Source organism: Athene noctua, chromosome 12 (genome assembly GCF_965140245.1).
Source record: "Athene noctua chromosome 12, bAthNoc1.hap1.1, whole genome shotgun sequence".
Lineage (NCBI taxonomy): Eukaryota > Metazoa > Chordata > Aves > Strigiformes > Strigidae > Athene > Athene noctua.
The window spans coordinates 3,801,153-3,826,624 of NC_134048.1; the positions used below are offsets into that span (position 1 = coordinate 3,801,153).

The 25,472-nt window shown below is 54.3% G+C and overlaps 3 protein-coding genes across 4 annotated transcripts; all 3 read left to right on the forward strand.

The window, feature by feature from the left end:
• The first annotated feature begins 79 nt into the window (after positions 1–79).
• LOC141964912 (protocadherin beta-15-like) lies at positions 80–3,198 on the forward strand. Of its 2 annotated transcripts, XM_074915832.1 has the most exons (2): positions 80–2,419; positions 3,015–3,198. In XM_074915832.1, the coding sequence occupies exons 1-2, from the start codon at positions 277–279 to the stop codon at positions 3,062–3,064; spliced, it is 2,193 nt and encodes a 730-aa protein (XP_074771933.1). In that variant the 5' UTR covers positions 80–276; the 3' UTR covers positions 3,065–3,198. The 2 variants fall into 2 exon arrangements, with proteins under 2 accessions (XP_074771933.1, XP_074771932.1); XM_074915831.1 differs by having other exon boundaries at positions 80–3,198.
• Positions 3,199–7,263: 4,065 nt separating this feature from the next.
• Positions 7,264–11,088, forward strand: LOC141964928 (protocadherin beta-15-like). The gene has a single exon (XM_074915856.1). It carries the CDS (start codon positions 7,451–7,453, stop codon positions 9,890–9,892), a length of 2,442 nt encoding a protein of 813 aa, XP_074771957.1. The 5' UTR covers positions 7,264–7,450; the 3' UTR covers positions 9,893–11,088.
• A 5,363-nt stretch (positions 11,089–16,451) lies between these two features.
• Positions 16,452–21,726, forward strand: LOC141965143 (protocadherin beta-15-like). Its single transcript, XM_074916290.1, has one exon. It carries the CDS (start codon positions 18,089–18,091, stop codon positions 20,528–20,530), a length of 2,442 nt encoding a protein of 813 aa, XP_074772391.1. The 5' UTR covers positions 16,452–18,088; the 3' UTR covers positions 20,531–21,726.
• The last annotated feature ends 3,746 nt before the right edge of the window (positions 21,727–25,472 follow it).

Below are 25,472 nucleotides of genomic sequence, written 5' to 3' on the forward strand. Positions count from 1 at the left end.
GGCCCTGCGCTGCTCGCCACCGCCCGGCGCAGCCCAGCCCAGCGCAGAGCAGCCCAGCGCAGCCGAGCCGAGCCGAGCCGGGGCGGGCGGCGAGCGGTGCCCCCGGCCATCCGCTGCCGGGCCCCGGCGGCCGCGCTCCGGGCCGCCTGACGGCCGCGGCGACAAGCGAGGGAGAGCGGCCGCCGCCCCGCCGCGCTGCTCCCGGGCGCCGCTTTCCGCGGAGGACTGCGCGGGCGATCGGCGATCGGCGAGACGGAGGCTGTCCGCCGCCCCGACATGGCGATCGCAAGGCAAGTGCTCTGTCTCGCGGCTTTCCTCTCCCTGCCGCCCGCTCGCCCCGAGCCCCTGCGCTACTCCGTAGCCGAGGAGGGCGAGAGCGGCTCCGTGGTGGGCAACGTGGCGGAGGACGCGGGGCTGGCCCCGGCGCAGCTCTCGGCTCGCCGCGCCCGCCTGGCCTCGGAGGACGGCCGGCAGCGCTTTCGCTTAGACCGCGGCACCGGCCGCCTCGTCGTGGCGGAGAGGCTGGACCGGGAGGAGCTGTGCGGGCAGTCCGGGGCGTGCACGCTCCCCTTGGAGCTGCTGCTGGCCAACCCCCTGCAGTTCTTTCGGGTCGAGGTGGCCGTGGAGGACATCAACGACCACTCGCCCGCTTTCCCGGAGGAACAAGTCACTTTGAAGATCCCGGAAACGAGCAACCCGGGCTCGCGTTTCCCGCTGGAGGGGGCTCGGGACCTGGATGTTGGCAGCAACGGTGTCCAGGCTTACAGCATCGCTCCCGAGAGCGAGTACTTCAGTGTCTCCTACGGGAGTCACAGTACGGAAGACAAATATGTGGAACTGGTGTTGGAAAAGGCGCTAGACCGAGAGGAGCAGGCAGAGGTGGGTTTCAGTCTCATTGCCGTGGACGGGGGCTCTCCACCCAGGAGTGGCACCACCCAAATCCACATTGTCGTTCTGGATGTCAATGACAACGCTCCCATCTTCACACAGAAGCTGTACATTGGGCAGGTTTTGGAGAACTCCCCAGAGGGCTCTGTGGTTCTCAGGGTGGTGGCAACCGATCGGGATGCAGGACCTAATGGGGACATCACCTACCAGTTCAGCCAAGTGGTTGGCCAGAGCCACTCAGCATTTGTGATTGACCCGGTGAGTGGTGAAATTCGACTCACGGAACCTCTGGATTTTGAGGCAGCAGAGACTCACGAGCTCAGTGTGCGGGCCACGGATGGCGGGGGTCTCTCAGCAATCTGCAGGGTGTTGGTGGAGGTGGTGGATGTGAATGACAACGCGCCGGAGCTGGTTGTCAGTTCCTTCAGCAGCCCCCTGCCCGAGAATGTATTACCCGGAACAGTGGTCACCCTCTTTGCTGTCAAGGACCAGGATGCTGGTGCCAATGGGAAGATCTCCTGTGCCCTCGAGGAGCAGCTGTCGTTTTCCCTGCGCTTGGCCTATAAGAATTACTATGAGCTGGTGACTGTGAGCGTGCTGGACCGGGAGGAGACGGCTCAGTACATCCTCACTGTCACAGCAGCAGATGAGGGGTCGCCTCCTCTGACAACCACCCAGACCTTCACAGTGGACATCTCCGATGTCAACGACAACGCACCTGTCTTCAACCAGACATCATACACCATGTACGTGCATGAGAACAATGTTCCCACGGTGCTCGTTGGAGCCGTCAGCGCCTCGGATGCTGATGTGGGTCCCAATGCCAAGGTGACCTATTCCCTGGCCCCAGCCCACCCGGCAGCGCAGGCTCCCTGCTCCTGCATCTCCGTGAACTCTGAGAACGGGCACGTGTTTGTGCTGCGGCCTCTGGACTACGAGCGGGTGAGGCAGATCGAGGTCTCGGTGAGCGCCTCGGATGCAGGGACTCCTCCTCTCAGTGCCAATGTCACTGTCCGCCTGCTTGTGGTGGACGAGAACGACAATGCGCCGCTGGTGCTGTACCCAGCCCAGGACAGCAGCCCAACGTCCAGCGAGCTGGTGCCCATGTCAGCTGAGGCTGGCTACCTCGTCACCAAAGTGGTGGCCGTCGACGCTGACTCAGGGCAGAACTCGTGGCTCTCGTACCACCTGCTGAGGGCCACTGACCCCGGGCTGTTTGCCGTGGGTGCCCAAAGCGGGGAGGTGCGGCTGAGGAGGCCCGTGACAGACAGGGACGCCATGAAGCAGAAGCTCGTCATCCTGGTGCGAGACAACGGGCGGCCACCGCTGTCAGCCACTGCTGCACTGAGCGCACTCCTGCTCAAGGACTTCTCAGACGTGCGCCTGCCCCACAGCAGCCTGACCACGGAGGACGAGGGTGGCTCCCTGACCACCTATTTAATCATTTCCTTGGTCTTCGTCTCACTCCTCTTCCTCGTGTCCACAGCAGCCTTTGTCACTCGCAAGGTGTGCAAGAGAAAGGAGCTGAAGGGTGAGCACGTGCTTTATGGCACTGGGCACTTGCAGAGCGGCCTGGCTGATGCGGCCGCTGCGGGGACCCTGCCCCACCCCTATTGCTATGAGATCAGCCTGACGACGGGCTCGGGCAACAGCGAGTTCAAGTTCCTGAAGCCCGTGGTCCCCAGCCTGCCACCACAGCTCAGTGCCATGGGCGGAGGCACAGATGATGATCTCCATTTCCCCCATGGCCCTGTGGCCGTGGAGGACACGGCACCAGAGAACCTAGGGACGCTCTCTGCAGAACAGTTCAGTAGTCTTTCCTTTAACTAGCATAGAGTCCGCACAGCCAGAGGCTTTGTTCCTAGTGATAGGAAGGGATCTTTGCTGTAGCATGTGGCACTGGATCCTCCAGAGTGAATTTGCATTTTCTATTGTTATCACTGATTTTCCACAGCTTTGAAGTTAGACAAAACTTTTTTTCTACCCTTAAAGACAACCAAGCAAAATAAATTATGACTCTCTCCCTCAGCATATAATATGTTTTAGCTCTTTTACAGACATTTCTGAAATGTCTCAAAAGTGGGGTCAAGTCCTTGTTCCCCCATTAATTCTAATTTTTCTTTTAGGCAAGAGTTTGACAATCTTATTCGGAGCTGTATCAGAACAGCACATTTGAGCAGACCAAACACACGTTCATGGACTGGCACATAGCCCTTGTCCCAGGTCTGAAAAGTAAGGAAGTTCTGAGTATTGTGTCACAACGTGGTGCTAACATGGGACTAATTCTTCTCTGGGTCCTGGATATCTGTCTGTGAGAGGTGTGGGCTCTGTCACTGTGTCTGTCCCTACAGACATTTTGTGTCTGTATACACTGCAGTCGTGCTGCTCAGGGAAGCAGAGAGTTGCACACACCTAACTATTGCGATGTGCACAATTCCCACTCGGCAGGCATGAAGGGTACTGGGACCCTCTGAGGACAGCAGCCACATCTTCTCTAGGGGAAGAGCAGCAAAAGGCACGAGATCTTCCTTTGGCCCATAAGAGGGGGTTGGGTGCACGGGCTGCCTCCTTGGGATTGCCTTGTAAATAGAGCAACACCAACGGTGTTGGCAGAGGCTGGAAGTGTTCAGAGTTGGGAAATTGTGTTCATTGCCTTTGGATTCATTGCAAGGAAAGTCCACAAGTTGCTTCAGAGGACTTTGTCTGAAGGCACAATTGAGATGACCTTGGAAAAGGGTGTGGTGGTTTAGGCCAAGCCAGGACCAGAGACCACGTTGCCGTTGTCCCTCCCCCACCCTCGGACCGGGCAGACTGGAAGTGAGGGACAAACCCCGGTGTTAAAATAAGGGCAGATTTAATACAACAATGTAAGTAATAATAAACTGAACAACAACAATAAACAGCAATAACAATAAACAGCAATAACAATAAACAAGACAAAAGATATACAGAAAAATACCACAAGAGATACAGCCAGCCTGTTGCTCGTACTTCCCCGGACAAAAGCCCACAGGAAACTCTTCCCACGCTTCGTGCATGGCCCTGACGTCAACATGGTATTGAATAACCCAGCTAGCGTCCTCTCCCCACTGCTGGGGAAACAACCCTATCCTAGATGAACCAGGACAAGAGCCCAGTTGAGTTTTTCTTGTCATTATTGTTGCTGAATTGAGAGGTTTCTAGATGTGAGTGGCAAACTGTCCTGACATGATTTTCTGGGTTTGTGTTACAGCATTTTCATTCCCGTTTTTGCCCTTTCTCATTCTACTCTGTGAGTTTTGTTTAGCATTGTCTTGCCTATTCCTCTTCAGAAGAGCTGTTATCCCATGTATTATAACAGGTTTTTTGGGTGAAGGCCATGTAACATGGAGTATTTGGACACCCTCAAGCTGTGTGATGCTCCAGTTATGAAGTGTACCGTTGTAAACCGGGATAGCCTTGTGTGTAAAAGTGAAATAAAGGGAACGCCTAAATGCCTTCTGTGGAGACGGTGGTCTTTGCAGAGATGTTCTTCCTGCGAAAGCTCTGTCAAGGTTTTCAAAAGGCTGGGAGTTTTTTTCTCGTTTTGTGCCTTGGCTCAGTGGGTACATTCCTTCAGTTTCAAGACATGGCCGATAGAGCATTTGGGGAAATCATGGGGAGTAGGGAAATGCTGTCAGACATCTGTGGGTCTTCTGAGCACTGAGCTCTTTGGTGCGACAGAGCCCAGTTCGATGCAGGTGGGGGGAAACTGTCCCCTCCCCTGACAGGGGCCCTGGGTGTGCAAAGGCCTCTGCAGAGCAGTGAGGTGGGGGAGCGACACTTCCAAGTCTCCAAACAGCTCCAGTTGTGTCAACTCTGAGGTTTTTCAGTTCAAAGTATTTTAATTCTAAAGTTTCTTAGGAGATAGATGGGACAAAGACAGCATTCATGTTCCTTTGGAGAATATCTGGGGGAGTCCCAGGATTTTAATGAAAACTACTAGGAGGAAGAGGATTCCCAATGAGGAAATGCAGAGGACTACAGCCATCCCTTCCACAAAGGCCCCAATAAAAAGGGAAGTCTTTAGGAGAGTCTGGTGTAGTGATGCTGACCAGGAGACCCTCGTGCATCGAGGAGTGAATGATCCACTATCCAGTGAATCTGGGAAGGTGCAGGCCTGTGCTGTTCTGCTTTTTGCTGCATAAATCCCTGGGCAGCAGGATAAGCTCAGCCATCTCCCAGTAACCAGGGAACCTGCAGGTAGCTCCCACTTGCTTCTGGTGAGAAAGACACTTGTAAGCTAGACGTCCACAGAGAACTTCTTTTACTGTGACAGTAGACATGATGAGTAGAAATGCTGTCTTGCAGGAAACACCTGTAGTGGTTTGAATTGCTGATGAAGGGGCACTTTTCTTGTCCTTGACAGGGCTCTGCATGACATGCTGCGCGTGGCTGGAGTCCTGTGTGAAGCTGCTCAGCTCAGAGTCCTCCACATCTGGAGGGATGTAGGATTCTCTATGCTAACTTCTTCCAACAGCATGAGCTATGATAAATGGAGTAGTGGATGATGTCTCAGAGAGTCAGTGTGTCTCTCTTACTGGGATGACAAGGAACCTGCACCTCCTGGTGTAAAACAACTACTTCTCGATTTATTCCTCCTGGAGATTCCACGTCTCTGATGCAATTCATGGGTAGATGGTTTATTATGTTTTTAACCCTATGAGAGGGGAAGGTTGATTCCTGTATCGGAGAGCCTGAAGAGATGGCAGAGCTGTCCCAAAGGGCCTTTTTGGAGATGCCCATTATGAAGGATAAATTCTTAGGCCCCTTAATGGACAGCCCTACAAAAGAGGATGAGTTACTCAGGAAGACTGGAGGCAGTCTGGGCTGCAGTGATCACGCATGTCGGAGTTCACAGTCCTGGGGAATATGGGTTAGGCAAAGTATAAATCCAGGAGCCTGAATTTTTGGAATGCAAACTTCCAGCTGTTCAAGGGGTCACTTAATGGGATGCCCTGGAAACTGCCATCAGGGAGTAGGGAGCAGAACAGAGCTGGCAGATCATTAAGGGTGCCTTAGATAGAGCTCAAGAGCTCCCCATCCCCACATGTAGGAAATGAGGAAAGGAAGGGAGGAGACTGGAATGTCTGTGTAAAGACCTGCTGGTCCAACTAAAGTTTGGCAAGAAGAAAATGCAGGGGCAGTGGAAGCAGGGATACGTGCCCTTGCAAAAGTATAGCTATATAATTTATAAAAAAAAAAAAAAAAAAAAAAAAAAAGGATATAAAAAAACTATAGCCAAATGTAGGGATGGTGTCAGAAGGACAAGGCTGGAGCTGAACTTGGCCAAGGACACCAAGAATAATAAGAAGGGCTTCCATGGGTATGTCAGCCAGAAAAGGAAGGTCAAAGAAAGTGCAGTCCACAATGAACAAGACTGGCCAGCTGGTAACAAGAGAGAAGAAAACTGAGGAACTCTGCAAATTTCTGCCTCACTCTTCACGGTCAGTCTCTCTTGCCACACCTCTCCAGTGGATGGACCTCAAGGCAGGGACTGGGGAGCAGAGTCCCTCCCACTGTAGGAGAAGATCAGGTTCAAGAGCACGTGAGGAACCGGAACATACACAAGTCAATGGGAGCAAGCGAGCTGCATCCCAGAGTCCTGAGGGCATTGGCTGATGTGGTGCCAAGCCACCCTCCAGGGTTCTGGAAAAGTCACGGCAGACAGGGGAAGTGGCCAGAGACTGGAAGAAGGGAAAGATTGCAGCCATTTTTATAAAGGGTATCTTGGAGGAGCCTGGGAACTACCAGCCTGTCAGCGTCACCCCTGGAAGCTCATGGAACGGATCCTCCTGGAAGCTACGCGCAGGCACCTGGAGGACAGGGAGGCGACTGGAGACAGCCAGCACGGCCTCACCAAGGGCAAGTCTTGCCTGAGCAACGTGGTGGCCCTCTGTGCTGGAGTGACTGCGTCAGGGGACAAGGGAAGAGCTTCGGGTGTCACCTGCCGGGGCCCCTGCAAGGCTTTGGCCAAGTCTCCTTGTGTCGCACCGGGAGACCGATGGCGCCGGTGGAGGTACTGTGCGGTGGACGCGCACTGTCCGTGCGGGGTCCGTCCGGGGCCTGTTGAATCCCTTCAGCCGCGGGTCCCGAGGCGGGCGAGCGGCCGGCAGCCGCGCGGGTGCGCACGGGGCCGTGTGCCGGGGCGAGCCGGCAGCGCGGGCGGCGGGCGGCGGCGGCGCAGTCCCGCCGCGGGCCGCAGGGTGGTGCTCCCGGCCAAGGCGGCGCCGAGCGAGCGGCTGCGGGCGGGGAGGCGGCCGAGCCCGGCCCTGCGCTGCTCGCCACCGCCCGGCGCAGCCCAGCCCAGCGCAGAGCAGCCCAGCGCAGCCGAGCCAGGCCGAGCCGGGGCGGGCGGCGAGCGGTGCCCCCGGCCATCCGCTGCCGGGCCCCGGCGGCCGCGCTCCGGGCCGCCTGACGGCCGCGGCGACAAGCGAGGGAGAGCGGCCGCCGCCCCGCCGCGCTGCTCCCGGGCGCCGCTTTCCGCGGAGGACTGCGCGGGCGATCGGCGATCGGCGAGACGGAGGCTGTCCGCCGCCCCGACATGGCGATCGCAAGGCAAGTGCTCTGTCTCGCGGCTTTCCTCTCCCTGCCGCCCGCTCGCCCCGAGCCCCTGCGCTACTCCGTAGCCGAGGAGGGCGAGAGCGGCTCCGTGGTGGGCAACGTGGCGGAGGACGCGGGGCTGGCCCCGGCGCAGCTCTCGGCTCGCCGCGCCCGCCTGGCCTCGGAGGACGGCCGGCAGCGCTTTCGCTTAGACCGCGGCACCGGCCGCCTCGTCGTGGCGGAGAGGCTGGACCGGGAGGAGCTGTGCGGGCAGTCCGGGGCGTGCACGCTCCCCTTGGAGCTGCTGCTGGCCAACCCCCTGCAGTTCTTTCGGGTCGAGGTGGCCGTGGAGGACATCAACGACCACTCGCCCGCTTTCCCGGAGGAACAAGTCACTTTGAAGATCCCGGAAAGGGGCGACCCGGGCTCGCGTTTCCCGCTGGAGGGGGCTCGGGACCTGGATGTTGGCAGCAACGGTGTCCAGGCTTACAGCATCGCTCCCGAGAACCAGTACTTCAGTGTCTCCTACGGGAGTCGGAGTAATGGAGACAAATACGTGGAACTGGTGTTGGAAAAGGCGCTAGACCGAGAGGAGCAGGCAGAGGTGGGTTTCAGTCTCATTGCCATGGACGGGAGCTCTCCACCCAGGAGTGGCACCACCCAAATCCACATTGTCGTTCTGGATGTCAATGACAACGCTCCCATCTTCACGCGGGAGCGGTACACTGGGCAAGTTTTGGAGAACTCCCCAGAGGGCTCTGTGGTTCTCAGGGTGGTGGCAACCGATTGGGATGCAGGACCTAATGGGGACATCACCTACCAGTTCAGCCAAGTGGTTGGCCAGAGCCACTCAGCATTTGTGATTGACCCGGTGAGTGGTGAAATTCGACTTACAAAACCTCTGGACTTTGAGACAGCAGAGACTCACGAGCTCAGTGTGCGGGCCACGGATGGCGGGGGTCTCTCAGCAATCTGCAGAGTGTTGGTGGAGGTGGTGGATGTGAATGACAACGCGCCGGAGCTGGTGGTCAGTTCCTTCAGCAGCCCCCTCCCCGAGAACGTACAACCTGGGACAGTGATCGCCCTCTTTGCTGTCAAGGACCGGGATGCTGGTGCCAATGGGAAGATCTCCTGTGCCCTCGAGGAGCAGCTGTCGTTTTCCCTGCGGCCGGCCTATAAGAATTACTATGAGCTGGTGACAGTGAGCGTGCTGGACCGGGAGGAGACGGCTCAGTACATCCTCACTGTCACAGCAGCAGATGAGGGGTCGCCTCCTCTGACAGCCACCCAGACCTTCACAGTGGACATCTCCGATGTCAACGACAACGCACCTGTCTTCAACCAGACATCATACACCATGTACGTGCATGAGAACAATGTTCCCACGGTGCTCGTTGGAGCCGTCAGCGCCTCGGATGCTGATGTGGGTCCCAATGCCAAGGTGACCTATTCCCTGGCCCCAGCCCACCCGGCAGAGCAGGCTCCCTGCTCCTGCATCTCCGTGAACTCAGAGAACGGGCGCGTGTTTGTGCTGCGGCCCCTGGACTACGAGCGGGTGAGGCAGATCGAGGTCTCGGTGAGCGCCTCGGATGCAGGGACTCCTCCTCTCAGTGCCAATGTCACTGTCCGCCTGCTTGTGGTGGACGAGAACGACAATGTGCCGCTGGTGCTGTACCCAGCCCAGGACAGCAGCCCAGCGTCCAGCGAACTGGTGCCCATGTCAGCTGAGGCTGGCTTCCTCGTCACCAAAGTGGTGGCCGTCGACGCTGACTCAGGGCAGAACTCGTGGCTCTCGTACCACCTGCTGAGGGCCACTGACCCCGGGCTGTTTGCCGTGGGTGCCCAAAGCGGGGAGGTGCGGCTGAGGAGGCCCGTGACAGACAGGGACGCCATGAAGCAGAAGCTCGTCATCCTGGTGCGAGACAACGGGCGGCCACCGCTGTCAGCCACTGCTGCACTGAGCGCACTCCTGCTCAAGGACTTCTCAGACGTGCGCCTGCCCCACAGCAGCCTGACCACGGAGGACAAGGGTGGCTCCCTGACCACCTATTTAATCATTTCCTTGGTCTTCATCTCACTCCTCTTCCTCGTGTCCACAGCAGCCTTTGTCACTCGCAAGGTGTGCAAGAGAAAGGAGCTGAAGGGTGAGCACGTGCTTTATGGCACTGGGCACTTGCAGAGCGGCCTGGCTGATGCGGCCGCTGCGGGGACCCTGCCCCACCCCTATTGCTATGAGATCAGCCTGACGACGGGCTCGGGCAACAGCGAGTTCAAGTTTCTGAAGCCCGTGGTCCCCAGCCTGCCACCACAGCTCAGTGCCATGGGCGGAGGCACAGATGATGATCTCCATTTCCCCCATGGCCCTGTGGCCGTGGAGGACATGGCACCAGAGAACCCAGGGACGCTCTCTGCAGAACAGTTCAGTAGTCTTTCCTTTAACTAGCATAGAGTCCGCACGGCCAGAGGCTTTCTACCTTGGGATAGGAAGGGATCTTTGCTGCAGTGTGTGACAGTTTTTCCTCCAGAGTAAATCTACATTTGCAATGCTTGCCACCAACTACTTCACAAATTTGAAGTCCTCTGAAAGGTTTTCTTCGCCGCCAAAAGACAAGCATACTAAAGGAACTAATGCTCTTCACCCAGGAAATAATATGTTTCACATTCTTTATGGGCATCTGTGAAATATTTCCAAACTGGGACTGTTTCCAGGGTCCCCTGTTAAACTTTTGTCTTGTTTGCAATTACCCAAGACAGTGGATCCTCAAATTCCATTCTGTAATGCAATGTGATGGTCAGTCAGTCAGCTCACCTGCTTACAGAAATGCACGTAGCCCTTGTCCCTGGTCACAAAAGGAAGTAAGCTGGGAATACTGTGTCACAATGTGCTCCAAACACGGGGCTCGTTCTTCTCTGGGTCCTGGAGATCTCTGTGTCTGTGTACGCTGCACTGGTGCTGCTCAGAGAAGCAGGGCGTTGCACACACCTAACTATTGCAATGTGCACAATTCCCACTCGGCAGGCATGAAGGGTACTGGGACCCTCTGAGGACAGCAGCCACATCTTCTCTAGGGGAAGAGCAGCAAAAGGCACGAGATCTTCCTTTGGCCCATAAGAGGGGGTTGGGCGCGTGGGCTGCCTCCTTGGGATTGCCTTGTAAATAGAGCAGCACCAACGGTGTTGGCAGAGGCTGGAAGTGTTCAGAGTTGGAAATTCGTGTTCATTGCTTTTGGTTGCATTGCAGAAAAAGTCCCCAAGTTCCTTCAGAGGACTTTGTCTGAAGGCAGGACTGAGATGAACTTGTCAAAGAGCCGTTGAGTTTGTTCTTGTCCTTGTTGTTGCTAAATTCAGAGGTTTCTGGTTGGGAGTGGCAAGCTGTCCTGACATAATTTTCTGGGATTTTGTTAGAGCATTTGCATTCTCCGTTTTGCCCTTTCTCCTTCTACTCTGTGAGCTTCGTTTAGCATTGTCTTCCCCTATTCCTCTTCAGAAGGACTGACACCGCATGTATAATTACAGATTGTTTGGGTGAAGGCCATGTGACACGGAGGATTTGGACGCCCTCGCGCTGTGTGGTGCTGCAGTTATGAAGTGTACTGTTGTAAACCGGGATACCCTTGTGTGTAAAAGTGAAATAAAGGGAATGCCTCAATGCCTTGTGTGGAGACAGTGGTCTTTGTAGAGATGTTCTTCCTGCAAAAGTTCTGTCAAGGTTTCCAAGAGGCTGGGATTTTTTTTCTCATTTTGTGCCTAGTCTGAGGTCAAATTGAGTGTGTAAATTCCTTCAGTTTCGAGTCGTGGCCGACAGAGCATTTGGAAAAATCATGGGGAGCAGGGAAATGCTGGCAGGACACCTTGGGTCTTTAAGCACTGAGCTCTTGGGTGCAACAGAGCCCAGTTAGATGCAGGTCGGGGGAAACTGTCCCCTCCCCTGACAGGGACCCTGGGTGTGCAAAGGCCTCTGCAGAGCAGTGAGGTGGGGGCTGTGCCTGTTCCATGTCTCCAAGCAGCTCCAGCTGCAGGTGGCAAATCTGAGGTTTTTCATTACAAATATTTTTAATTCTAAAGGTTTTTAGGAGACGGATGTCACAAAGACAGAATACGTGTTCCTTTAGAGAGTGTCTGCGGGAGTCCCAGGTGTTTGGTAAAAACTACCACCAGGGAGAGGATTCCCTCTGAGGAAATGCAGAGGACTACAGCCATCCCTTCTACAAAGGCCCCGATAAAAAGGGAAGTCTTGAGGAGAGAGAGGCTGGTGTAGCAATTCTGACCAGGAGACTCTTGTATATCGAGGAGTGATTGGTCCACTATCCAGAGAATCTGGGAAGGTGCAGGCCTGTGCTGTGCTCTTCTGCTTTGTGCTGCACAAATCCCTGGGCAGCAGGATAAGCTCAGCCATCTCCCGGTAACCAGGGAACCTGCAGGCAGCTCCCACTTGCTCCTAGTGAGGAAGACACCTGTGAGCAAGACGTCCACAGGGGAACTTTTACTGTGACAACAGAAATGTTGTGTAGAATTGCTGTCCTGCAGGGAAGGCCTGTAATGGTTTGAATGGCTGAAGCAGGGGCGAGGCACTCTTTCTTGTCTGTGACAGGGCTCTGCATGACATGCTGTGCGTGGCTGGAATCCTGTGTGAAGCTGCTCTGCTCAGGGTACTCCACCTCTGAAGGACTCTCTATGCTAATCTCTTCCAATTGCGTGAGTGTCCTGGTTTCAGCCGGGATAGAGTTAACTTTCCTTGGGCTGAGAGTCAGCACAGTTACAGGGCCAGACCCCGTTCAGACATTGAACTATTCCATATCATGGGACGTCATGCTCAGTATATGTAGGGGGATGCGTGCTCACTCATGCCCCGTTTTGGTTTCGGTTCTTCAGTAGCATGGTGGGATTTCTGGGCAGTCGGATCACTGCTGTTGGGTGCGCTGCGTACCAGTCACCGGTCAGTTAGACACTGCTGCAATTTGCCCATTTGGACTTACTAATGTTACTGTTGTTGTCTTACTGTCACTAATTTTTTTTTTATTCTACCTACATTTTCTTTATTTATCCCTCCCCTATTTCACCAGGGGCGTGGGTGGGGGGGATGTAAATGACTGGCCACCTAGTGATTAGCTACTGGCTGAGTTCAAAACCTCAACAGTCTTTGTGGTGCCCAACCTGGGGCCTGAGCTTTGAGCTAATGACAGAATGGGTAATAATGTTGATTACTTGGCTCCTTAAGATTTTATCACTTCATTTGCAATATGCATTTCCCATGCTGTTGGTCACCATCTGTCAGAGCTGGCTTAAGATTTTGGTTTTGCTGTACTATGTAATGCTGATCTATGAGAGGGTGCAGTCATCGGTCCCAGGGCTATCTACAATTATGTTTGAGACATTCAAGAATTTCAGATATCCTTGGAATGTTGACATTAGCATGGTCATCTTACTGCTGGGAGCTAGTGTGTTCCTGCATGTGGTTCAGATTTTGCTCAAGATTAAGCAACTATTTAAGAGAATCACCTGGAAACCTGCTCCAAGGGTGGAGAATGATGAGTGGCTGAGGGTGTGGAGTAGCATGGGCAAGTTCCTAGAATGGTGGGGACCTCCGGTGTATTGGAACTTCACTCCTAAACAGGTGCAGAACCCTGAGGAAGTAGTAATATATTTGGAAAAAGTATGTTGTCACCCGGGTATTTCCAGAGAGGCACAGCTCACTGCAATGTGCTGGGGCCTGGCCCACGCCTATTGGGTGCTATTAAACACTGTTCAGCACCCTCAAGAGGAAGAGAATGGCTCTGGATCTGGTGAAAAAGTAACAGAAACTGCAGCCACTACAAGCCCGAGGACAGGTGCTGCAGCTGAACCAGAAAACCAACCCATGACGGTCTCAGTTGCTGCCAGACTTAAGAAGAAATACAGAAGAAAATCCCCTCGCAGGGCACAGGGTGATGATGAACCAGGCCCGTCACGAGAACAGGAGGAGGAGGCAGAGCCAGTGATAGTCACCGGATGCTTATCCCCAAGTGAGCTGCGAGACATGCGAAAAGATTTCAGCCACCATCCAGGTGAGCAACTGGTTACCTGGCTGCTTCAGATGCTGGGATAGCAGGGCCAGCAGTGTGCAATTAGAGGGTGGGGAGTCCAGGCAGCTGGGATCCCTTGCTAGGGAAGGCAGCATCGACAAAGTCACTGGAAAGAAGATACAAAATCTCAGTCTCTGGAGGTGACTCCTGTCAAGTGTGAGGGAGGGGTATCCCTTCAAGAAGGATTTTGTATGTCGTCCAAATAAGTGGACCACTATGGAGAGAGGGATTCAATACTTGGGGGCACTAGCAGTGTAGGAAAGGGTTGACTGTGACCCAGATAATGTGCAGCTACCCACAGATCCAGATGAAGTCCAATGCACCCGGCCCATGTGGCAGAAGTTTGTACAGAGCACACCCTCATCATATGCCAGTGCATTATCAGTAATGGGCTGGGGAGATGAAAAGAGACAAACACTGGATGACCTGGCTCTCCGGCTACGTCAGTGGGAAGAAAGTCTCTCTTCCTCTCTCATCACGGCTGTGGAGAAACTCTCTGAAGAACTCCAGCAATTTAAAGAGGACATGTCCTGCTCCCCACCTGCACAGACTAGGATCTTGGGTATTAGGAACAGTCATTTCTCTACTGGAAAGATCAAGTACACACCACAGGGGAAGCTATGGCATCGCCTGCATGACTATGGATAAGACATGAAGAAATGGGATGGAAGACCTACCTACCTCCTAGAAGAGCAGGTATGTGAGTTGTAAGGAAGAACAAGTGCAAAACGGGGTTCTGTTAGGAGAAATGCTGCTCCGCTCTCCAGTAATCACGTGCCCAAACAGAGCAGAAATGTCGACTCTGCTCACGATCCAATGAGAAGAACTTATGATTTGTATTCGCAAGCAGTGAGGGATCAAGATGAGGCTGAAACCTGTGCACACCACACTAACCCCTTTATGGTTAGTGGGTATTGTGACCAACATTAGAGGGGCCCAGCCTCCAGCCCGGTGGAGGACAGGGACAATGGACTTTATTGGCCCGTGTGGATTTGATGGACTGGCACATCTGACCCCCAGCAGTATAAGACACTAGTGGACACTGGTGCTCAATGCACCCTAATACCATCAAATTTTAAAGGGACAGAGGCCATTGGTATTTCAGGAGTGACAGGGGGGTCTCAACACTTGACTATACTGGAGGCCAAGGTGAGCCTAAGGGGAAAAGAGTAGGAAAAACACCCCATTGTGACTGGCCCAGATGCTCTATGTATTCTTGGTATAGATGATCTCAGAAGAGGGTATTTTCAGGACCCAAAGGAGTATTACTGGGCTCTTGGTATAGCTGCCTTGGAAACAGAAGAACCTAAACAGCTGTCTGTGCTACCTGTTCTCTCAGAGGATCCTTCTGTTGTGGGATTGCTGAGGGTCGAAGAACAACTGCCACAACACCAATGCAGCGACGGCAATATCTCACCAGTCGCGACTCTGTAATCCCTATCCATTAACCAATTTGTCAGCTAGAGAGCCAAGGAGTCATCAGCAAGACGTGCTCCCTATTTAACAGTCCCATATGGCCGGTGCGAATGTCTAATGGGGAATGAAGATTGACAGTGGACTATCGTGGCCGTGCCAGACATGCTAGAACTTCAGTACGAACTAGAGTCGAAGGCAGGCAAGTGGTATGCCATGATCGATATTGCTAACGCTTTTTTCTCCATCCCTCTGACAGCAGAGTGCAGACCACAGTTTGCTTTTACCTGGAGGGGTGTCCGACACACCTGGAATCGACTGTCGCAGGGGTGGAAGCACAGCCCCACCATTTGCCATGGACTGATTCAGACTGCACTGGAACAGGGTGAAGCCCTGGAGTACTGACGGTACATTGATGCCATCATTGTATGGGGTAATAGAGCAGAAGCAGTTTTTGAGAAAGGGGAGAAAATAATCCAAAGCCTTCTGAGAGCCGGTTTTGCCATAAAGCACAGAAAGGTCAAGGGACCTGCACAGGAGATTCAGTTTTTAGGTGTAAAATGACAAGAGGGACATCGTCAGATTCCAATGGAGGTGATTAATAAAATAACAGCTATGACCCCACCAACTACCCGAGAGGCAACACAAGCGTTCTTATCTCTTGTGGATGTCTGGAGACTGCACATTCCAAATTACCCTTGTCAGAGTGTAAGCCCTCTCAATCAAGTGACCCAGAAAAAGAATGATTTTATAGGGGGCCGAGAGCAAAAACAAGCTTTTGAACAAATTAAACAGGAAATAGTCCATGCAGTAGCCCTAGGGCCAGTTCAGACAGGACAAGAAGTTAAACACGTGCTCTGTGCTGCAGCCAGGAAGAATGTCCCTACCTGGAGTCTCTGGCAGAGAGCACCAGGGGAGACTTGGGGTCGATCCCTGGGGTTTTGGAGTGAGGGATACAGAGGATGTGAGGCCCCCTCTACTGCAGCCAAAAAGGAGATATTCACAGCATGTGAAGGGGTCTGAGCTGCTTCAGAGGTGATCAGGACTGATGTACAACTCCTCCTGGCACCCCAACGGCCAGTGCAGGACTGGATGTTCACAAGGAGTGTCCCCTCTACACACCGTACAACTGATGCCACGTGGAGTAAATGGGTTGCATTAATCACACAACAGACTCGAATACGTAGCCCCAGCCATCCAGGAATACTGGATGTGATTACAAATCGCCAGAAGGCAGAGATTTTGGAATGGCACCAGAGGAAGAGGTGATGCCTGCTGAAGAGGCCCCACATATTATAAACTACTGGATAATGACAAGCGATGTGCCCTGTCATAATGTGGAGAAACATGGAAGGTGGGAAGCAGCTGCGTGCAGTCCTGCTGAAGCTGCTGAAGGAGACGGTGAATCGAGCCAGTTCGCAGAGGCAAAAGCCATCCAGCTGGCACTGAATATCACTGAGCGAGAAAAGTAGCCACTGCACTACCTATGTACTGACTCATGGATGGTGGCAAATGAGCTGTGGGGGTGGTTACAGAAGTGGAAACAGCGCAACTGGCAGTAGCCTGAAATATTGGAAAACAAAATTCCATCTGTTCAGGGAGCCACCAATGGCACATGCTGGGAAACTGCCGTTGGGGACAAGGGAGCAGAACAGAACTGGCAGATCTGTAAGGATGCTTTCGATAGAGCCCCAAAGCTCTCAGTCGCCATGTGCAAGAAATCAGGAAAGGAAGGCAGGAGACTGGCATGGCTGAGTAGGGACCCGCTGTTCAAATTAAAGGCAAGAAGGAAATGCAGAGGCAGTGGGAGCAGGGAGAGGTGTCCTGGGAAAAGTATAGGGAGATTGACCGGTTGTGTAGCGATGGGGTCAGAAAGGCAAAGTGTGTCTGGAGCTGGCCTTGGCCAGGAACACCAAGAATAATAAGAAGGGCTTCCATGGGTATGTCAGCCAGAAAAGGAAGGTCAAAGAAAGTGCAGTCCACAATGAACAAGACTGGCCAGCTGGTAACAAGAGAGAAGAAGACTGAGGAACTTTGCAAATTTCTGCCTCACTCTTCACGGTCAGTCTCTCTTGCCACACCTCTCCAGTGGATGGACCTCAAGGCAGGGACTGGGGGAGCAGAGTCCCTCCCACTGTAGGAGAAGATCAGGTTCAAGAGCACGTGAGGAACCGGAACATACACAAGTCAATGGGAGCAAGCGAGCTGCATCCCAGAGTCCTGAGGGCGTTGGCTGATGTGGTGCCAAGCCACCCTCCAGGGTTCTGGAAAAGTCACGGCAGACAGGGGAAGTGGCCAGAGACTGGAAGAAGGGAAAGATTGCAGCCATTTTTATAAAGGGTATCTTGGAGGAGCCTGGGAACTACCAGCCTGTCAGCGTCACCCCTGGAAGCTCATGGAACGGATCCTCCTGGAAGCTACGCGCAGGCACCTGGAGGACAGGGAGGCGACTGGAGACAGCCAGCACGGCCTCACCAAGGGCAAGTCTTGCCTGAGCAACGTGGTGGCCCTCTGTGCTGGAGTGACTGCGTCAGGGGACAAGGGAAGAGCTTCGGGTGTCACCTGCCGGGGCCCCTGCAAGGCTTTGGCCAAGTCTCCTTGTGTCGCACCGGGAGACCGATGGCGCCGGTGGAGGTACTGTGCGGTGGACGCGCACTGTCCGTGCGGGGTCCGTCCGGGGCCTGTTGAATCCCTTCAGCCGCGGGTCCCGAGGCGGGCGAGCGGCCGGCAGCCGCGCGGGTGCGCACGGGGCCGTGTGCCGGGGCGAGCCGGCAGCGCGGGCGGCGGGCGGCGGCGGCGCAGTCCCGCCGCGGGCCGCAGGGTGGTGCTCCCGGCCAAGGCGGCGCCGAGCGAGCGGCTGCGGGCGGGGAGGCGGCCGAGCCCGGCCCTGCGCTGCTCGCCACCGCCCGGCGCAGCCCAGCCCAGCGCAGAGCAGCCCAGCGCAGCCGAGCCGAGCCGAGCCGAGCCGGGGCGGGCGGCGAGCGGTGCCCCCGGCCATCCGCTGCCGGGCCCCGGCGGCCGCGCTCCGGGCCGCCTGACGGCCGCGGCGACAAGCGAGGGAGAGCGGCCGCCGCCCCGCCGCGCTGCTCCCGGGCGCCGCTTTCCGCGGAGGACTGCGCGGGCGATCGGCGATCGGCGAGACGGAGGCTGTCCGCCGCCCCGACATGGCGATCGCAAGGCAAGTGCTCTGTCTCGCGGCTTTCCTCTCCCTGCCGCCCGCTCGCCCCGAGCCCCTGCGCTACTCCGTAGCCGAGGAGGGCGAGAGCGGCTCCGTGGTGGGCAACGTGGCGGAGGACGCGGGGCTGGCCCCGGCGCAGCTCTCGGCTCGCCGCGCCCGCCTGGCCTCGGAGGACGGCCGGCAGCGCTTTCGCTTAGACCGCGGCACCGGCCGCCTCGTCGTGGCGGAGAGGCTGGACCGGGAGGAGCTGTGCGGGCAGTCCGGGGCGTGCACGCTCCCCTTGGAGCTGCTGCTGGCCAACCCCCTGCAGTTCTTTCGGGTCGAGGTGGCCGTGGAGGACATCAACGACCACTCGCCCGCTTTCCCGGAGGAACAAGTCACTTTGAAGATCCCGGAAAGGGGCGACCCGGGCTCGCGTTTCCCGCTGGAGGGGGCTCGGGACCTGGATGTTGGCAGCAACGGTGTCCAGGCTTACAGCATCGCTCCCGAGAACCAGTACTTCAGTGTCTCCTACGGGAGTCGGAGTAATGGAGACAAATACGTGGAACTGGTGTTGGAAAAGGCGCTAGACCGAGAGGAGCAGGCAGAGGTGGGTTTCAGTCTCATTGCCATGGACGGGAGCTCTCCACCCAGGAGTGGCACCACCCAAATCCACATTGTCGTTCTGGATGTCAATGACAACGCTCCCATCTTCACGCGGGAGCGGTACACTGGGCAAGTTTTGGAGAACTCCCCAGAGGGCTCTGTGGTTCTCAGGGTGGTGGCAACCGATTGGGATGCAGGACCTAATGGGGACATCACCTACCAGTTCAGCCAAGTGGTTGGCCAGAGCCACTCAGCATTTGTGATTGACCCGGTGAGTGGTGAAATTCGACTTACAAAACCTCTGGACTTTGAGACAGCAGAGACTCACGAGCTCAGTGTGCGGGCCACGGATGGCGGGGGTCTCTCAGCAATCTGCAGAGTGTTGGTGGAGGTGGTGGATGTGAATGACAACGCGCCGGAGCTGGTGGTCAGTTCCTTCAGCAGCCCCCTCCCCGAGAACGTACAACCTGGGACAGTGATCGCCCTCTTTGCTGTCAAGGACCGGGATGCTGGTGCCAATGGGAAGATCTCCTGTGCCCTCGAGGAGCAGCTGTCGTTTTCCCTGCGGCCGGCCTATAAGAATTACTATGAGCTGGTGACAGTGAGCGTGCTGGACCGGGAGGAGACGGCTCAGTACATCCTCACTGTCACAGCAGCAGATGAGGGGTCGCCTCCTCTGACAGCCACCCAGACCTTCACAGTGGACATCTCCGATGTCAACGACAACGCACCTGTCTTCAACCAGACATCATACACCATGTACGTGCATGAGAACAATGTTCCCACGGTGCTCGTTGGAGCCGTCAGCGCCTCGGATGCTGATGTGGGTCCCAATGCCAAGGTGACCTATTCCCTGGCCCCAGCCCACCCGGCAGAGCAGGCTCCCTGCTCCTGCATCTCCGTGAACTCAGAGAACGGGCGCGTGTTTGTGCTGCGGCCCCTGGACTACGAGCGGGTGAGGCAGATCGAGGTCTCGGTGAGCGCCTCGGATGCAGGGACTCCTCCTCTCAGTGCCAATGTCACTGTCCGCCTGCTTGTGGTGGACGAGAACGACAATGTGCCGCTGGTGCTGTACCCAGCCCAGGACAGCAGCCCAGCGTCCAGCGAACTGGTGCCCATGTCAGCTGAGGCTGGCTTCCTCGTCACCAAAGTGGTGGCCGTCGACGCTGACTCAGGGCAGAACTCGTGGCTCTCGTACCACCTGCTGAGGGCCACTGACCCCGGGCTGTTTGCCGTGGGTGCCCAAAGCGGGGAGGTGCGGCTGAGGAGGCCCGTGACAGACAGGGACGCCATGAAGCAGAAGCTCGTCATCCTGGTGCGAGACAACGGGCGGCCACCGCTGTCAGCCACTGCTGCACTGAGCGCACTCCTGCTCAAGGACTTCTCAGACGTGCGCCTGCCCCACAGCAGCCTGACCACGGAGGACGAGGGTGGCTCCCTGACCACCTATTTAATCATTTCCTTGGTCTTCATCTCACTCCTCTTCCTCGTGTCCACAGCAGCCTTTGTCACTCGCAAGGTGTGCAAGAGAAAGGAGCTGAAGGGTGAGCACGTGCTTTATGGCACTGGGCACTTGCAGAGCGGCCTGGCTGATGCGGCCGCTGCGGGGACCCTGCCCCACCCCTATTGCTATGAGATCAGCCTGACGACGGGCTCGGGCAACAGCGAGTTCAAGTTTCTGAAGCCCGTGGTCCCCAGCCTGCCACCACAGCTCAGTGCCATGGGCGGAGGCACAGATGATGATCTCCATTTCCCCCATGGCCCTGTGGCCGTGGAGGACACGGCACCAGAGAACCCAGGGACGCTCTCTGCAGAACAGTTCAGTAGTCTTTCCTTTAACTAGCATAGAGTCCGCACGGCCAGAGGCTTTCTACCTTGGGATAGGAAGGGATCTTTGCTGCAGTGTGTGACAGTTTTTCCTCCAGAGTAAATCTACATTTGCAATGCTTGCCACCAACTACTTCACAAATTTGAAGTCCTCTGAAAGGTTTTCTTCGCCGCCAAAAGACAAGCATACTAAAGGAACTAATGCTCTTCACCCAGGAAATAATATGTTTCACATTCTTTATGGGCATCTGTGAAATATTTCCAAACTGGGACTGTTTCCAGGGTCCCCTGTTAAACTTTTGTCTTGTTTGCAATTACCCAAGACAGTGGATCCTCAAATTCCATTCTGTAATGCAATGTGATGGTCAGTCAGTCAGCTCACCTGCTTACAGAAATGCACGTAGCCCTTGTCCCTGGTCACAAAAGGAAGTAAGCTGGGAATACTGTGTCACAATGTGCTCCAAACACGGGGCTCGTTCTTCTCTGGGTCCTGGAGATCTCTGTGTCTGTGTACGCTGCACTGGTGCTGCTCAGAGAAGCAGGGCGTTGCACACACCTAACTATTGCAATGTGCACAATTCCCACTCGGCAGGCATGAAGGGTACTGGGACCCTCTGAGGACAGCAGCCACATCTTCTCTAGGGGAAGAGCAGCAAAAGGCACGAGATCTTCCTTTGGCCCATAAGAGGGGGTTGGGCGCGTGGGCTGCCTCCTTGGGATTGCCTTGTAAATAGAGCAGCACCAACGGTGTTGGCAGAGGCTGGAAGTGTTCAGAGTTGGAAATTCGTGTTCATTGCTTTTGGTTGCATTGCAGAAAAAGTCCCCAAGTTCCTTCAGAGGACTTTGTCTGAAGGCAGGACTGAGATGAACTTGTCAAAGAGCCGTTGAGTTTGTTCTTGTCCTTGTTGTTGCTAAATTCAGAGGTTTCTGGTTGGGAGTGGCAAGCTGTCCTGACATAATTTTCTGGGATTTTGTTAGAGCATTTGCATTCTCCGTTTTGCCCTTTCTCCTTCTACTCTGTGAGCTTCGTTTAGCATTGTCTTCCCCTATTCCTCTTCAGAAGGACTGACACCGCATGTATAATTACAGATTGTTTGGGTGAAGGCCATGTGACACGGAGGATTTGGACGCCCTCGCGCTGTGTGGTGCTGCAGTTATGAAGTGTACTGTTGTAAACCGGGATACCCTTGTGTGTAAAAGTGAAATAAAGGGAATGCCTCAATGCCTTGTGTGGAGACAGTGGTCTTTGTAGAGATGTTCTTCCTGCAAAAGTTCTGTCAAGGTTTCCAAGAGGCTGGGATTTTTTTTCTCATTTTGTGCCTAGTCTGAGGTCAAATTGAGTGTGTAAATTCCTTCAGTTTCGAGTCGTGGCCGACAGAGCATTTGGAAAAATCATGGGGAGCAGGGAAATGCTGGCAGGACACCTTGGGTCTTTAAGCACTGAGCTCTTGGGTGCAACAGAGCCCAGTTAGATGCAGGTCGGGGGAAACTGTCCCCTCCCCTGACAGGGACCCTGGGTGTGCAAAGGCCTCTGCAGAGCAGTGAGGTGGGGGCTGTGCCTGTTCCATGTCTCCAAGCAGCTCCAGCTGCAGGTGGCAAATCTGAGGTTTTTCATTACAAATATTTTTAATTCTAAAGGTTTTTAGGAGACGGATGTCACAAAGACAGAATACGTGTTCCTTTAGAGAGTGTCTGCGGGAGTCCCAGGTGTTTGGTAAAAACTACCACCAGGGAGAGGATTCCCTCTGAGGAAATGCAGAGGACTACAGCCATCCCTTCTACAAAGGCCCCGATAAAAAGGGAAGTCTTGAGGAGAGAGAGGCTGGTGTAGCAATTCTGACCAGGAGACTCTTGTATATCGAGGAGTGATTGGTCCACTATCCAGAGAATCTGGGAAGGTGCAGGCCTGTGCTGTGCTCTTCTGCTTTGTGCTGCACAAATCCCTGGGCAGCAGGATAAGCTCAGCCATCTCCCGGTAACCAGGGAACCTGCAGGCAGCTCCCACTTGCTCCTAGTGAGGAAGACACCTGTGAGCAAGACGTCCACAGGGGAACTTTTACTGTGACAACAGAAATGTTGTGTAGAATTGCTGTCCTGCAGGGAAGGCCTGTAATGGTTTGAATGGCTGAAGCAGGGGCGAGGCACTCTTTCTTGTCTGTGACAGGGCTCTGCATGACATGCTGTGCGTGGCTGGAATCCTGTGTGAAGCTGCTCTGCTCAGGGTACTCCACCTCTGAAGGACTCTCTATGCTAATCTCTTCCAATTGCGTGAGTGTCCTGGTTTCAGCCGGGATAGAGTTAACTTTCCTTGGGCTGAGAGTCAGCACAGTTACAGGGCCAGACCCCGTTCAGACATTGAACTATTCCATATCATGGGACGTCATGCTCAGTATATGTAGGGGGATGCGTGCTCACTCATGCCCCGTTTTGGTTTCGGTTCTTCAGTAGCATGGTGGGATTTCTGGGCAGTCGGATCACTGCTGTTGGGTGCGCTGCGTACCAGTCACCGGTCAGTTAGACACTGCTGCAATTTGCCCATTTGGACTTACTAATGTTACTGTTGTTGTCTTACTGTCACTAATTTTTTTTTTATTCTACCTACATTTTCTTTATTTATCCCTCCCCTATTTCACCAGGGGCGTGGGTGGGGGGGATGTAAATGACTGGCCACCTAGTGATTAGCTACTGGCTGAGTTCAAAACCTCAACAGTCTTTGTGGTGCCCAACCTGGGGCCTGAGCTTTGAGCTAATGACAGAATGGGTAATAATGTTGATTACTTGGCTCCTTAAGATTTTATCTCTTCATTTGCAATATGCATTTCCCATGCTGTTGGTCACCATCTGTCAGAGCTGGCTTAAGATTTTGGTTTTGCTGTACTATGTAATGCTGATCTATGAGAGGGTGCAGTCATCGGTCCCAGGGCTATCTACAATTATGTTTGAGACATTCAAGAATTTCAGATATCCTTGGAATGTTGACATTAGCATGGTCATCTTACTGCTGGGAGCTAGTGTGTTCCTGCATGTGGTTCAGATTTTGCTCAAGATTAAGCAACTATTTAAGAGAATCACCTGGAAACCTGCTCCAAGGGTGGAGAATGATGAGTGGCTGAGGGTGTGGAGTAGCATGGGCAAGTTCCTAGAATGGTGGGGACCTCCGGTGTATTGGAACTTCACTCCTAAACAGGTGCAGAACCCTGAGGAAGTAGTAATATATTTGGAAAAAGTATGTTGTCACCCGGATATTTCCAGAGAGGCACAGCTCACTGCAATGTGCTGGGGCCTGGCCCACGCCTATTGGGTGCTATTAAACACTGTTCAGCACCCTCAAGAGGAAGAGAATGGCTCTGGATCTGGTGAAAAAGTAACAGAAACTGCAGCCACTACAAGCCCGAGGACAGGTGCTGCAGCTGAACCAGAAAACCAACCCATGACGGTCTCAGTTGCTGCCAGACTTAAGAAGAAATACAGAAGAAAATCCCCTCGCAGGGCACAGGGTGATGATGAACCAGGCCCGTCACGAGAACAGGAGGAGGAGGCAGAGCCAGTGATAGTCACCGGATGCTTATCCCCAAGTGAGCTGCGAGACATGCGAAAAGATTTCAGCCACCATCCAGGTGAGCAACTGGTTACCTGGCTGCTTCAGATGCTGGGATAGCAGGGCCAGCAGTGTGCAATTAGAGGGTGGGGAGTCCAGGCAGCTGGGATCCCTTGCTAGGGAAGGCAGCATCGACAAAGTCACTGGAAAGAAGATACAAAATCTCAGTCTCTGGAGGTGACTCCTGTCAAGTGTGAGGGAGGGGTATCCCTTCAAGAAGGATTTTGTATGTCGTCCAAATAAGTGGACCACTATGGAGAGAGGGATTCAATACTTGGGGGCACTAGCAGTGTAGGAAAGGGTTGACTGTGACCCAGATAATGTGCAGCTACCCACAGATCCAGATGAAGTCCAATGCACCCGGCCCATGTGGCAGAAGTTTGTACAGAGCACACCCTCATCATATGCCAGTGCATTATCAGTAATGGGCTGGGGAGATGAAAAGAGACAAACACTGGATGACCTGGCTCTCCGGCTACGTCAGTGGGAAGAAAGTCTCTCTTCCTCTCTCATCACGGCTGTGGAGAAACTCTCTGAAGAACTCCAGCAATTTAAAGAGGACATGTCCTGCTCCCCACCTGCACAGACTAGGATCTTGGGTATTAGGAACAGTCATTTCTCTACTGGAAAGATCAAGTACACACCACAGGGGAAGCTATGGCATCGCCTGCATGACTATGGATAAGACATGAAGAAATGGGATGGAAGACCTACCTACCTCCTAGAAGAGCAGGTATGTGAGTTGTAAGGAAGAACAAGTGCAAAACGGGGTTCTGTTAGGAGAAATGCTGCTCCGCTCTCCAGTAATCACGTGCCCAAACAGAGCAGAAATGTCGACTCTGCTCACGATCCAATGAGAAGAACTTATGATTTGTATTCGCAAGCAGTGAGGGATCAAGATGAGGCTGAAACCTGTGCACACCACACTAACCCCTTTATGGTTAGTGGGTATTGTGACCAACATTAGAGGGGCCCAGCCTCCAGCCCGGTGGAGGACAGGGACAATGGACTTTATTGGCCCGTGTGGATTTGATGGACTGGCACATCTGACCCCCAGCAGTATAAGACACTAGTGGACACTGGTGCTCAATGCACCCTAATACCATCAAATTTTAAAGGGACAGAGGCCATTGGTATTTCAGGAGTGACAGGGGGGTCTCAACACTTGACTATACTGGAGGCCAAGGTGAGCCTAAGGGGAAAAGAGTAGGAAAAACACCCCATTGTGACTGGCCCAGATGCTCTATGTATTCTTGGTATAGATGATCTCAGAAGAGGGTATTTTCAGGACCCAAAGGAGTATTACTGGGCTCTTGGTATAGCTGCCTTGGAAACAGAAGAACCTAAACAGCTGTCTGTG

Coding starts and splice junctions, on each gene's coding strand:
- LOC141964912 (XM_074915831.1), top strand. CDS start 277: ATGGCGATCGCAAGGCAAGTGCTCTGTCTCGCGGCTTTCCTCTCCCTG.
- LOC141964928 (XM_074915856.1), top strand. CDS start 7,451: ATGGCGATCGCAAGGCAAGTGCTCTGTCTCGCGGCTTTCCTCTCCCTG.
- LOC141965143 (XM_074916290.1), top strand. CDS start 18,089: ATGGCGATCGCAAGGCAAGTGCTCTGTCTCGCGGCTTTCCTCTCCCTG.